At 39.0% G+C, this 14584-nt stretch overlaps 1 protein-coding gene across 1 annotated transcript in view; it reads right to left on the minus strand.

Annotated features, from left to right (window-relative positions):
• Positions 1–14584, minus strand: part of nalcn (sodium leak channel, non-selective) — a 39195-nt gene that overhangs the window by 14366 nt on the left and 10245 nt on the right. Inside the window, exons 12-16 of the mRNA XM_079563549.1 lie at positions 12722–12853; positions 10772–10939; positions 10089–10280; positions 8774–8911; positions 7266–7340 (exon numbers count right to left, since the gene is read on the minus strand). Coding sequence (XP_079419675.1) covers positions 7266–7340; positions 8774–8911; positions 10089–10280; positions 10772–10939; positions 12722–12853 — 705 coding nt within the window. The remainder of the gene's footprint in view (positions 1–7265; positions 7341–8773; positions 8912–10088; positions 10281–10771; positions 10940–12721; positions 12854–14584) is intronic.

Consider the following 14584-nt stretch of genomic DNA (forward strand, 5'->3'; position numbering starts at 1 on the left):
GGTGACCTGCCGCTGCTTCCTCTCCATTCAGGCCAATTTCAGGCTCGACTGAGCTAGAAAGCTCTATGCCCTGGATTTTCATGGCCTACACCTGACAAAAAGAAAACAAATGATACCTGTAGGTGTCGCAGGGAAGACGCTTATTGACAGATGTCAGACAAAGAGAAAGACACTCAAATAACTAAAGATTGATTATTTGAAGGGTCATGAGTCAATAACCGTGCATTGATGATGACTTGAGTGAGGCAGTAAACATGTATACCACTGAGCATATTATTGCAAAGACATTAATCACTAACTCAGAGCATGATGGGGGCTCAGCAGCAGGATATGGGTGAAGAAAAGCAATTGCCTGCATTTGAGCTTACAGCCACAATGGACGAAAAAGCACCAAATCACAATGTAAGAAACTCAACAAATTGAGACATTGTTTAACTTGATTCGGCTTTATATTGCCATATCGCCTATGCCTTTTTGAAAAGCATGGGAAGGCACTTCTATCACACTCCTCAATCTGTTGCTCCCACCCTTTCTGAAGATTCTAATGAAATGCCTCTGAGGCACATAAACATTCAATGTATGAGTAACTGTGAGAAGCGCTAATGGTACAATGGGAAGTGATGAACAGCTGCCTTCAAACCACTGCCCACACGCAGTCGTCGAGAGCCTGTGGGAGGATATGTACCGCCAGTTACTTCAATTGTGCCATTTAGGAGTCACCACAGCAGACAACTGTGCTCAGACAAAACAGTCAGAAGGAAACAGGTGATGGCCACAGCAAACTATTGGTGTGGTAACCAATAACAGAACTGACAATGCTACTACTGATATGTAAACCCTAAAATATACAATGATACACAGACACAGATAATATGATTATGGATGGAGTGTCTACTATACAACTTATATTGGAAGAATAGATAGAGCTAAGGACAAATGGCCCATAACGGCTTTATTAGGCTGTACAGTTCAGTGTAAAAAAGGGGTGAAAAGCTACGAGAGACATTTAGCAAATTGTCCGAGCCAGGACTCAAACACACCGTGTTGAAATTGGAAAAATGCTTCCACCTGACTGACGGCTGTGCCAAGCTATGAGGGTTTTAAGATAGAGAAGAGACAGTTGAAATAATATGACTTGACCTCATTAGAAATACTTGACAAATACAAATGATGAAACTAATACATCATTTATCATCATTTGTCATTCGATATTTTTGACTTCTTTTGTTGTCTATATAGATGTTATATGTGTGACATCATTGCATGGCAACAGAAAATTGAGAGGCTATGGCTGCAATGTTGTTCTTATTCTTTGATTTCTCACTCAATTTGAAGTTCCATTTCTATTTAGATTTAAACAGAATGTGCATGTCTTCTATTTGCTTGAGTCCCAGTGTGATTACATACAGTGTGGGCCGAAGGGCAGCTGTATTGAAACACTAAGAGAAGGAAGGTCTGAGAGTGTTCAGGGTCACCCTCTCTTCTCATTAGCTGAGTAATGAGCCGTGAATGCTTCAGAGCTGCTGTAAAGCCTCAAAGGCCATAATCCATTAATAGCTACCACCAACAAGCAACACAACTACAAAATTGTACTGAAGCCAGAAATTCTGATCTTTATGATTAATCATTTTACATTCGTTCATCATAACACCTGGTAAGAAATCAAAGAGGGCATAGTTTATGTTCAATTGTTATGCCTTTTTGATGACTGTTCAGTTAAGCAAACCTCTATTAACATCTGTATGTATTAGTGGGACTACAGTTCCACAGTTAAAAAAAAAAAAAGTTTGCGATGTTCAATGCATATACAGTTTGTGAGCACGCACAGGTCCTGTGTGTCTTCAAAGGGACATTGAAGGTGACATTCAAAAGATAAGGGTGCATTGTATTTGGAGTCTCCAAGGAATATGCTCTCTCTTCTTGCTCTTTGTGTCTCCTGTTCCTTTCTTCTCCACCACTAAATCCCCAAATAAGTCTCCGGTCCATTAAATCACATAAATGGGTGAAAGGCTTTTACTTTAATTCATAAATAATGAAATCCTGGGTGGAGAGAGGCCTTAATATAATCACCTTCAATTGCTCAAACCGGAGTCTCCTTGAAAAAAATGCGATGAGTGCAGCATGGAATCAGATGAAATAAATTGCACACATGCCTATTAACACCAAAGCAAGTCAATATTGCCCCGTCACAGTTACCAAAGAAACCAGAGGTGTTTCGTGAAAAAAAGAAAATAACAACAACAGTGAAATCTCCACTCTTCCCTTCACTCCAGCGTGTCCTCCATGCACACGCCTTCCCCCGTGTCACCGCTCGCCTTAGAAAACAACTCGCGGCGTTGGGAGCTGACAGTTTGACAGACGGATCTCTACTGACGACTGAGGATTGTCACCGCCACGCTTCACTGTGTGTGCCAGCAAAGACGCGCATGTCACAGAGGGGGCAGCGATCTCCTTACCAGTGGCACTTCACTCCCAGATTCATATGCAAGCTGTTCCACATGGGTTGCAGTGCTAGGGTTTGGAATATGTCAGAGTGAACTGCTCTTTGGACAATCCGGTCTTTCGTAGCTCTATTCTAAGCAAAAGCCTTTTATCAATATAATAATTATTTGCATGCATCTTCCTACATCCATCTGAATCCACAGGTGGTGCAGGATATAGTGTGTACCAGGCGCTATTATCCCTGGTATAAAATGAATATGAAATCATCTGCACAATCATTTCCACTCTGACTGGAAACATCTTTCATCCATTTCTTTGCACTGCCACTGCCTCCTATTTTAAAAGTTTAGTATTCACTGTGCTCTATTATTATTATTATTATCAGCACATTTACCTTGTTCTTCTTTAAATGTACTTTTTCTTCCTATCTGCACCCCCTGCAACAAGTCAATTTCTCTATTGCGACGTCAATAAAGTCATCTTATCTTATTCGTAGCATCTGCGCAAGGACAAAGGCAAGTGAAAAGACAAATAAAAGACAGGACACTACTAAGTCAAAGTCTTAAAGGCTCAAAAGCATAATAAAATGTCCATACACAGACGTCTACCATAATAGTAAAAAGCAGACACAGAGCAACTGAACAACAAAACAATAATTTCTTCTCCTTGCTCTGTCTTTAATGATATGCACAAAGAAAATGTCAAAATTAATAAGTCTCTCTGTAATGAAGGGCAACAGATGTGCTTGTGCTTGCAATTCTTATCTTCTACAAAAAAAATGATGCCTGGATCTGAATTAAAATTAAACCTTGCCAGGGAAAGAGTACAAGAAGTAGACAAAGATAAACTGTTGGGTCTGATTATTGACATTCTTTCTTTGACAGAACACTCTATTGTTATGTGAAATGCAACACTTAGAAAAAATGACTATGTCTTCAACTGTATGCCACTTGTCATATTGTTCTGAAGTGTGGCCTTATGCCTCTCAGAAAGATCCAGCTAAATTACAAGCTGTTCAAAACAAAGCAGCAAGACTTGTTCTTAAGGTTAAGGTCAAGATATACTTTATTGATCCCCATAGGGAAATTCGTTCTCTGCATTTAACAATTAATGGTCAGAAACACCTGGCTGGAGCATGAATCTATTGTACATGTTTTTACTGGTAGGGGAAACTGGAGTACCCGGAGGAAACCTACGCAGACATGAGGAGAAGATGCAAACTCCACACAGGAGGTGGGGGTCAGACCCGGGACCTTCAGGCTGTAAAGCACGAGCGCTAACCACTGCGCCACCGTGCCCTTGGTTTCTCATATCATATAACACCCAATCACTTAAAATGCCTGTTTTCATATATCAAATCAAATTGTTAATTCAAATTCTGGAACACTGGAATTACATCTAATGGTCATAAAACTAATTTCATGAAGAAAACGGTTCTTTTTAGAGCTATATGCATCTGAAACAATGGAAAACTAAATATATATATATACGACTGCATACTACTGTCAGCTAATGGCATCCATATAAATACACAAATAAACATAACATCTTCACCATGAAAAAACGGCGCTATCATCAATGAAAAATGATGTGCAAGAGCTGGGTTTAAATGTATGGTGACGTCCTCATCCTCAGTGAGATAGAAAAGCACACACAAACACATCAGCGTCATCAACACATTATCACTGGCCTGAGGGGTAAACACCTTTTTCTATTTGGCTGATATCTAGAGGCACAAGATAAACATTTCCCTCCTCTCTGGCCCCTTTTCTGGTCCTGCAGACATGCTTACGTGTGGATGTGCACTGTAATGTGTGTGTGAGGATGGGGAAGGCACATGATTCATAGATGGGCCATCAATCTTCCCCATCACAAAGCCCTCCGATCTGTGACATAAATGAAGCTGAAGCAATAACAAGGGCAATACTATCCAATAGACTAGACCCCTTTCTCATCACAAGAAGCTTTGGTGGAAACATGTGGGATTCTCTGCAGAATAAAATGTGTCGAGTGACAAAATGCACTCTGTAGGGATGCACCGATACCGATACCAGTATCGGGTATCGGGCCGATACCACATGCTTGTACTCATACTCGTACTCATTCATGAGGTCCCGATACCAGGAACCGATACCATTTGACGTGCGGCCAGCGCACCTACGAGGCGCACCTCTCAGCTGAGGAGAGAAAATAGCAACAAACTGGAGAATTCTTTAGTGGAAATACTATAATCCACATAGAGCTGACTTTATTACAGACTGCGCTCTCTAAACCAGAGTCTGAGCTGGATTTAGCCAGAGCTTAATGTTGTTAGTGCTGCACTGCAGCGTCTGCAGTGTTTACAACATACAGGCTAACGTTGCTAACTCGCGGCTAGCGCAGTTTTGGCCATTCTGACGCCGTTTTATGACCAGGGGTTTATTCATCTGAAAAACTAACCCAGCGACTAAAAAGTCCTCAGAAAATCCAACGTAAAGACATCCAGCATGTCCATATAGAGCGAAAATGAGCTGCAGCAGAACAATGAAAACGCTGTAGCTTCTCGCTAAGTTGCTACAAAACACACGAGAAAATCCACACGGACGAAAAGAGACCATTTAAAATACTATTGTTACATAAAAACACATAAATGAATAAAGCACAGGCATTGGGAGCTTTTGGACATGGGCTTTTCTGTCTATGATGGACAGTGCAATAAAAATTAAAAATTTTATTGAATGAAAATAAAAATAAATGGCATCAGCACAATTCTAATATAACAGCTCTTAAATGTGTAGCCTACTTGTAATGTAAATGAGTAAATTTACTAATTACAAACCAATCTGCTGTGAAAAAAGTAAGAATGTTGAAGAAAATGCCTTGTACTCGTATCGGTATTCGGTATCGGCGAGTACTTAAATCCAAGTACTCGTACTCGTATCGGTTTTAGAAAAAGTGGTATCGGTGCATCCCTAGCACTCTGTATATTGACTTATCTATATATTTTGGGGAAATATGCTCTTAGGATGGGTCTAATGATATTAAGCGAGTGGCTCCCAACCTTTTTTTCTTAACGGTAGTTATTTTATCTCGACAACCCCAACACCCTCATCCAGCTTGACAAACTACTGTATATAAAAAAAAAGTTATCTGTGGATTTCAATGGCAAATAAAAGTTTTCTAGAAAAGTGATTACACTAAAAGTAAACTAAACATATTAACACCTTTGGAAAATTACTTTGGGTTGCCTTAATTGGTGACCTATAAATAAACTTACTTTGCCTAAAAAAAAGCTTAATGAATATTCACACTCGAGACAATCAATGTATTGGTGTATACTGGAGCATGGTTTGACTTTTATTCTAATCCATTCAGTGTGGATAAATGATGGAAAACACAACAAAATGCAACAAAGTGATAATGGTTTCAGTCTTCAACATACTAACAGACACGACACGCAGACAACATTAAGCAGTACTCTGTAATGTCTTGTCATCATATAGTGACAGAGTGATCTCAGCACAAAGCCAAAGAGTACAGCACAAGCGGGCAGCAATCATTCTGCCTCAAAGATGTGCACTTGTTTATTGATGTATGAGTCATGCAGGTAGTTCTTCTTACACATTCACCCACTGACACTGTTGTAAACAGGATCCACCTGACCTATTATATTTTACAGCAAAACTAATTCCCACAGTGCATCATCAAGTTGTTTGTTTGCAGCAGGAGCATCATGGAGCAATATAATTCGGGAAAAGTCAAACTCATTAGAAAAAAAGAATATATATATATATGGTTAAATACATTTTATTTTAGTCGTTAATATTGCTATTAAATTAAATTTCAAAATGCACTCAATTATTTTTGAAAATTATATCTTGAGATAATTGTACTGTGTATTGTGTCAGTGCCGCCTGACCCCACTAGGGCCCCAACATTCTTGTTCTAAGAAATATACGTTAATTTGTGTAATTTAATAACTAAACTAAATACAATAATAACATTGATATATATCATGACGTAGAGTTTAAACTTGACAAATAGCAAGTAAAATACTGTAATTGCAGTCTTTGAATAAATATAAATAATATGCAACATCCTTGAGGTAGGGAGTACCTCTGAAAAGTTCAAGGGGTCCGCAAGGCAAAAAGGCTGGGAACCACTGATATACACTACATGCTAAATGGCTTCTCATCTCTCAGGCCACATGTATCTCTTATGACCACATAATTGGAGTTTTGCCAAATGTCTGTGGAGCAGAGGCCTTGTTTTCTGAGAGGGTGATCACCGTCTACGACTCTACGCTCTATTTCTAGTCTGCCTCTGTATTTGTGATTGAAGCACCTGTAAAACAGGCAATTTTACAGTCACTGCATCTAATCTCAGCTGTGGGTGGGAAATAACCATTTCAAGCAAGCGACAAGAGACTGGGCCAGCAGACAACTACTGCCATTCATAGTGTTAAGTGTGTCCATACCAACATGTATGAGAAAATTCACATCTGTCATTTTAGACATTCAATGCACAATATGTGCACAAGTGACGCACAAACATAAGCACAATAGGTCTGTTCACATCATTCACCGCTATAAAGGTTCACACACTGAAATGAACTCATAAATCAAAGCAAATATTATGTGCTAAGTAACTATAATCGGTGCACAAGCATTATCCTGGAAATGCACCAATCAAGTTAAGCACTGAAATTACTCTGCTTCAGGCAATTTTATCAATGAAAATAACGTCTTGTTTATAATTGTAAATATGATTAAAATGAAACATAAATTAACACACAGATAAAGAAATTGTTAATATTAAACGCTAGATTATAAAAGTTACTATACCTGTTTTAGCTTTTTCAGGTCTTCGTCCAACTCAAGATTGTCCAAGATAACAGCCACAAACAAGCTCAGCAGAATCTAAAACATAAAGTAAAAATGGACATAATTATGTCTTATATCATTATTGTTTTATAACAGGACATGTTTATGTATTTTGCATATATTTACAAGTACAGAGGCTGCTTGGGCAGTGTATTTGAGACTTGTCTGAAGTGAGGTGTGAGTCATACTGACGGTATGCGGATGGATTCTCAGATCAGAAAACCAAACACTCAAATGTCAGCACTTGTTTGTCTGATTAACTGTGATTAGAAGTACTGCAAAAAGGCAGTAGCCATGGCACTGTTTGTGGGAAAAGATTTCATAGCGCTAGTCATTTTCCTGAAAGTTGGGTTTCTTGTCAAAGTAAGACCAGATACAGTAAGTGAAAATGAAGTGGCTGGAATTTTTGGCCAGTGGTCATTACTCAAAATGAAAGCACAGAGTGAAAAGGGATGAAGAGAAGGGAAAGACAATCAGCAAAGTGTCGGAGGTGGGACTTGAATCCTTGACTTGAACGCTCGGCACAAAATACCAATGGCAGTATTCCATCAAATTAAGTAATAACTGAAAAATGTTTAACCCTGTCATATGCACTTTAACGTATGAAACAATTCCAATGCAAAATAGGATTCACATTTCAAGTACAAGTTCACAGAATTGCTGTATACAGTGGGAGGAAAAAGTAAGTGCACCATTTGGAATTTCTTACATTTCTGCCTAAATTGGTCATAAAATGTGGTCTGATCCTATAATCTGATAATCAGTGTCTGCAGAAAAATCATGGTGTGGGGCTGTTTTGCTGCCTCAGGGCCTGGACAACGTACTATCATTGATGGAAAAATTAATTCACAAGCTTATCACGATATTTTGCAGACCAACCTGAGACATTCACAACAGCGTGGAATAAGTGAGTGATCCCATGTATTAAATAGCTGGCTGACCCTTCTTTTGCTGCAATAAATGCTTTTCTGTAGTTGCAGATTAGATGATCACAATGATCAGGATGAATCTTGGACCATTCCTCTTTACAAAACTGCTGCAGTTCAGTTAGATTCATGGGTGTACTTACTTATTCCACGCTCACCTGTGAATGTTTACATGTTATGGCCAATGAAAATAAGATAACAATGTAATTGCTTGGGTCTTATTAGTTTAAGCAGACACTGTTTTCTCATTCTTGTGATTTAAAAAAAGATCAGTCACATTTTATCATAAATTTAGGCAGAAAAGTAAGAAATTCCGAACAGTGTACTCACTTTTTCCTCCCACTGTATTTACCATTGTGAGATTTCACCAAGGCTCATGTAAGATCTATCATCTACAATGATTCTTAAACATGTTTTAATAGCAACAATTCTTAAATGTAAGTACTACACATTCTTAATCATAATGAATACAAGTCCCAGAGCAAAACCACACAAGGAGACTTAAAGAATGGTTTGATATTGATGCATGAAGGCGCTTCTCACCAGAGTGGCAAACAGATGGTAGAGGATGAAGTAAATGGCCACGACTGGAGCCCACATGTGACCAACAGCCACAAGAGTCTGGTCCATGACATCGATCCAGCCCTCCTGGGTAAGGATCTGGAACATGGACATGAACGCCTGCAAACAGGACAAAGTGGACAGTAGCAAGGAAACTCTGGAGTTGAGGCTAGATACAACGTAATAAATAAGACAGCACACAGGTATGGAAGATATTTTGTATTTAAAACATCTGGGAATATGACAATGAATATTCTAGACGAAAGAGAGCTTTCACAAACTTTTAGCAAAGTTACAAACATAATGTGAATAACACCCAAAGATAAATGTCAATGCTTGTTTTTAAAGCAGTTTCTTTGTGGTGATTGACAGAATTAGTCTAAAATAAATAAGCAGACAGATACTTTGATAGTTCAGACATAAAATCTCTTGTAAAGTCCCAAGCATGTTTATTTCTGTGAAGAATTGGAGGGCTGCTGAAGGTGCAGCAGCTGTGACACTGTGGACCCTTAAGTCAAATGGCACACTTATGTTCACACAGAGCATGTCTTCTGCAGACTGCCTCCAACCACACTCCATTTTTATTCCTCTGTCTTAATCATTGAGGGAGAAATTCAAACCCATACTCAGGTCAGTCCATAGGTGAGGGATCCAAACATCAATAACTATCTCTACCTGTGTGCATTAGCTGTAATTGTATGTGAGATGAAAATAAGTGGTGTTCTGTTTACAAGGAACCTGTCATATCTCGATGAGCCTGGGATTAGTGCAATATCAGTGCTAGTGTGAAAAAAAAAGAATATAAAATTACAAGGGTAAGATTTGGCTAATGAGTGAGGCACAGGCTCACTAGCACTTAGAAATCAAAGGAAGCTCCCCATCTGTCGATGCATCGAGCAAACCATCGACGGCATCTGCATTTTCAAATAACTCTCATTGAAATTCGTCTGCTATCTTTTTATTTGACAAGATTTGGCATTTTCAGTTTTGGTAGTTTAGTGGTTTATTTCATATTTTGGATTGTATTTTGGTGTTGTATGTGTTGTTATTGCATTTGCCAAAACAAGAGAAAACAATATGGATTTCAAATAACGTAACAGCTGAGGGAATCTTAAGAGCTTTAGACATTGGAGGCAACACCGTGTTAGTAAAAGTCAGTTGACGATTTGTTTATATTGATTTTGCAAAGTAATAATCTATAAATCTATAAATCAACTAACTCAAGAATAAAGAAAAAATAAGTACATGACCAACTTGCTGAGCCTTAAATATTATACATGACCATCACATGACTTACCCTGGGAAAAGTGGTGAAGCGGTCCAGGTCTTCCACAAAGCAGAACATTTGCAAACTGATGGCTGACATAACAATGAGGAGACTGGCTGTGAACACCACCAGACTGCCTAGTTTTTTACCAGGCCCAAAAATCTTGTAAACAAAGTCTTCTAAAGCTGGGGAGATCTTTATTAAACGGACCACCCGGAGCACCTTGGGATTCAGAAAGACATGCATAGATTACTGTTAATAGATTTCAGCACCGTTATTATTAGTCTTGGTCTCTATAGCCTTCCGTAACTGTTCTAGTGGATATTGATCTGCTAATGATTCAAAATGAAACTGGATTGATCCTGGCTCACTAGAGATACAGTGATGCAGTGTGTTCTCAACGGGTTAAATGCTTGGAATCGTTACACCCACACATCTTGGTCAGTGTGTATGGTAGACCTTTGTACGCCCGTGGCTATTGATCTGCCGAAAAGCAATGATACGCAAGACCTACATTATTTCTACAAACAACTCAGCCGTTAGAATAATAATAACGTAGTCTTTTCCTTAGAATAACAATAAAGTCGTCTGTTCCTGCATTTTTTGGCTTAAAAATATTAGGAACTGGAGGTAGTGTTGCCAAACTTAATATTTGATTATATTTCACTTAATATTGAATTAAATATTATAAATATATAAAACGTATGTCATACCTGGAAGTATGTGAACTGAGAATGGTAGAGGTCTGGGTAGATATGCAGTGTGGTGCCCACCACCAGCAGTGACTCAAACTTGTGCAAAGAGGAGCTGATGTAGCCAGTGAATCCCAGGCACCAGATTTTCAAAAGAGCTTCCAGGTCAAATAGCACAGTGAAGGCAACCTGGCGGAGGCAATATGAAAGATTATTGCACCCGATGGTTCAAAATAATCATTACACAAGCTACAATAATAAGTAGCAGTATAAGCAGAGGTGGCACAGTGGCGCAGTGGTTAATGCTTGCGCTTCACAGCAAGCCTTTTCTTTTTGGAGTGTGCATGTTCTCCCCGTGCCTGTGTAGGATTCCCTTACACAGCACGGGGTTATTGCACATGTTACTGTAAATTAGCAAATGCAATAACCCCTTTGCAGAATACATGCAATAATCCCTGTATTTAAATCACTTACCTTCGTCACTTTATCAACCACTTGCACTGCTAATACTGACTTTAACACTTTTTGTTACAGTCTGTTTACTTCATTATTTACTGAGGACTCTTTTGTCCCCACAAAGTCCTTGGTAGTCATTGTACACAAGATACCACTATTTTACTACTTAATTGTTTTTTGTTTATTTTTCTTACATTTTCTGCCTATTTGCACACCCTGAGTGTTTCTAAGAGCTGAATGTAACAAGTAAACTCCATTGTGAGATCAATAAAGGCTAATCTTGTCATATCTTATCTTACCACTAAAACGTCAACAACAGACCTGGATGAATGATGCCTGTGAGTGCGTAGATGAATGGTGCTGGTCGGAGGGCTGTGTGCAGCCACGCTTCTGTTGTCCTACCCCAAAGGGAAGCCGTGGTTACATACGTAACTTACCACTGTGCGTGGAGTAAATGTATATAGTCCCCTCCTCTGTGTAAAGCGCTTTGCATGACTTGTGTCTGAAATATGCTACTATATGCTTCTGTCACAAGTGTTCTTGTCTCTACTTATGTGGACAAGCAGATACAACAAAGGATGGCTCAGAAGCGTAAATTTACACAGCTGCTCATGTACAGTGTTTGACCAGTGCTTGTATTTACTGTTTTTCTCTCAGCCTTCCCCCAGATTGGAACAAATCAGCCAATCGATGGCTGCATGATACGGCGGCGGAGTGTGGAAAGAGAACAGTGAGTGTGACTCTTATCTCCAACATCCAGCACCACAAGACATAGAGAGAAAGAAAATAGAGAGAAAGAGAGATAGAAGAGAGAGAAATCAAGGGAAGAGAGAGAGTGGAAGGGGAAAGAGGAAGCCGACAAACGCGCTTTGATCGGGCTATACCAGCTGCATACAGATGCCACCACCTTGATGCACATACGGATTAAGTTAATGCATGATGCTAAATGTCTTTGTAAGTAACCAAAGCATAGATTTGCATTGCATGGCACAAAATTGCTTCTTATTCATTTTAATATAGATTTGGCAAGTACAGTAAATTCTGGACTATAAAACGCACCTGAATATAAGCCACACCTACTAAATTCAAAAAGAAAAAAGAAAGTGTATAAGGCTGCACTTGTCTAGAAGCCGCAGGTGTCTGTCCATGTTGTAACAATTACAATAGTTTGACACAAAAAACACATGGTCAAGTAGCTAGCAACATGATGCTAACTTCCTAAGGTAACAACTGTTTCCTGTCCTTGTTTTTCCTCTGAGAGATAAAAAAAATAAAAAAATAACATACAATAAAATACATAGCAGAAAACTTTGCAGATGGTAATATTCTCTGTAATATGTAAATATTTAACTCAGATTCCTGAACGGAGGTATTGGCTTGACTTTTATTTCATTTTTAATTCATGTGAAAACAGGACTAGGAAACAGTTGCTACCCTATAGGAAGCTTAGCACAACATTCCATGCACAGAGCATATTACATTGGTTGTGAAACAAAATACAATGCTAAATTTTACCTCTGCAAGGTAAAATTCATCGTAGTGTCTGCGGTAGTTCTCGCCTTTATAATAGTTGCTAGCGGCAACAATGACGTCCACAGCCACCATACTCAAGATGAACATGTGAAACACAGACGACCGCATCAGTTGCTGTAGAAACAAGAGTTCAGTAAAAACAATCTTAATGTCTGAGCAAAGAAACAGAAAGGACATCAAACTACTTTACATAAAATAAGCTGTGTCTGTCACAACCAACGATTTTAACATAACTTAAACTGAGATTGACGGGCCGTGGTTTGTTTTTTGTATGTTGCCAATGTTTGGATTTGTCTGCTGTGGTCAATGTTGTATTTGTGTATTTCCACTCACTGCAAATGAATTTCCCCACGGGGACAATACATTTCCTACTACTACTACAAAGGGACTGTTGGGCAGCATTATACTACGTATTTGTGAGAAAAACAACAACAGAAATTGAACCTATGCCAAGTGCAGTTCTAAAGCGATTTAGATGCCAATTATTTGCTGTGGGGATTCCTTACAGAAAGAGCTTATTCATTAAATCAAACATGGCAAAATGATAGAAACCAGTAATAAAGTTCTCTGTAAAATAGTGACAACAATACTCTGTTAAAGGAAATATTGAAATTCAGTGCAATCTTATCCTTTGATTGGGTTAAGAAGCAACCACTCAGACAAAGAATCAGTATGTAATCAGAGAGAGAAAACACAATGCGGTTCAAAATCTAAAGGTCGGCTTTAAAACACTTGATTCGACGAGCCCTCAACTGTGTTGAGTTTTTGGTGATTATATGACAGGTGTGATAATAGCCCTGAACTGCATGTATGTGGCAGGATGAACAGCTTGTGAGTGGGTAGAAACGTTCATCCTAAAAAAAAAATCCTCAGGCATGCGAGATTGGCATGAGGAAAGAGTTGCAACAAGTGAAAAAGAGGAGACTTAAGACTTGAGAATAGAAAGATCAAATTCACACCAGGAAAATGGGCCTGCTGCCATTCATTCGCCTACACGCCAATAAACCCTGCAGAATATTTCAACAGAAAAATCCACTAATGATCCTGTCTGAGCAGTCTTCTGTAAAACGTACAATCCAAATCATTTGTTATAAAAGCTTTAATTACACTTGTGTCTCTGAAACAACAAAGAAGTGTGTTGTATCACATATGTGAAATTCTGTCACTTAACTAACTTAAACTAAATAATACAAAAAACAAAGAAAAAGAATTCCAGTAGAGCAGATAGCCTTGGGCCTGCGCGTATACCACACACACAGTTCTAGGCTCCCTGACCGAGATTGTACGTGACAAAGCAGTTTGACATTTCCAGCAACCAGACGCTCTCCCTCATGGGTGTTTGTCTGTTCTGAGTGGTGAGCCTGTGCGGTTCAGTGTGAGAGAAAGGGTGCAAGGGAGCAAGGGAGATAGAGGCGGACTGACAGAGAACAGAGAGTACACGCTGGCTCATATGAAACACTTGATTTTCATAAGGTCTTGACTCGAGCCATAGTGGCTGACAGCTTTCGGGAATCCTTCTACAAAGAAAATCACCAGACAAAGTCCTGTGGATGTGTGACCTCTCGTGTAAACAAAGCCTGTACATCTAGTTCTGTGACATACTAACCTTTCCATCCTCTATGAGGTGAGTCCTGCTGTGATATTGGGATTTGAATTTTAACTAGTTTCAAGTCCTTTAACAAAAATATGTATTTGCATAGATAGGAGTTAAGATTTGATTGACTAGGTTCAGGAGCAGGTCCACCATCAACCAATCCATTTTACTCGCAGCCAACCACTCTTGCCTTCCCTAACCACACCTCTAATTACTTGGATGCCCATGCCCATCCAACAAGTTTGTCTGAA

Source organism: Gobius niger (assembly GCF_951799975.1).
Source record: "Gobius niger genome assembly, chromosome: 9".
Classification (NCBI taxonomy): Eukaryota; Metazoa; Chordata; class Actinopteri; order Gobiiformes; family Gobiidae; genus Gobius; species Gobius niger.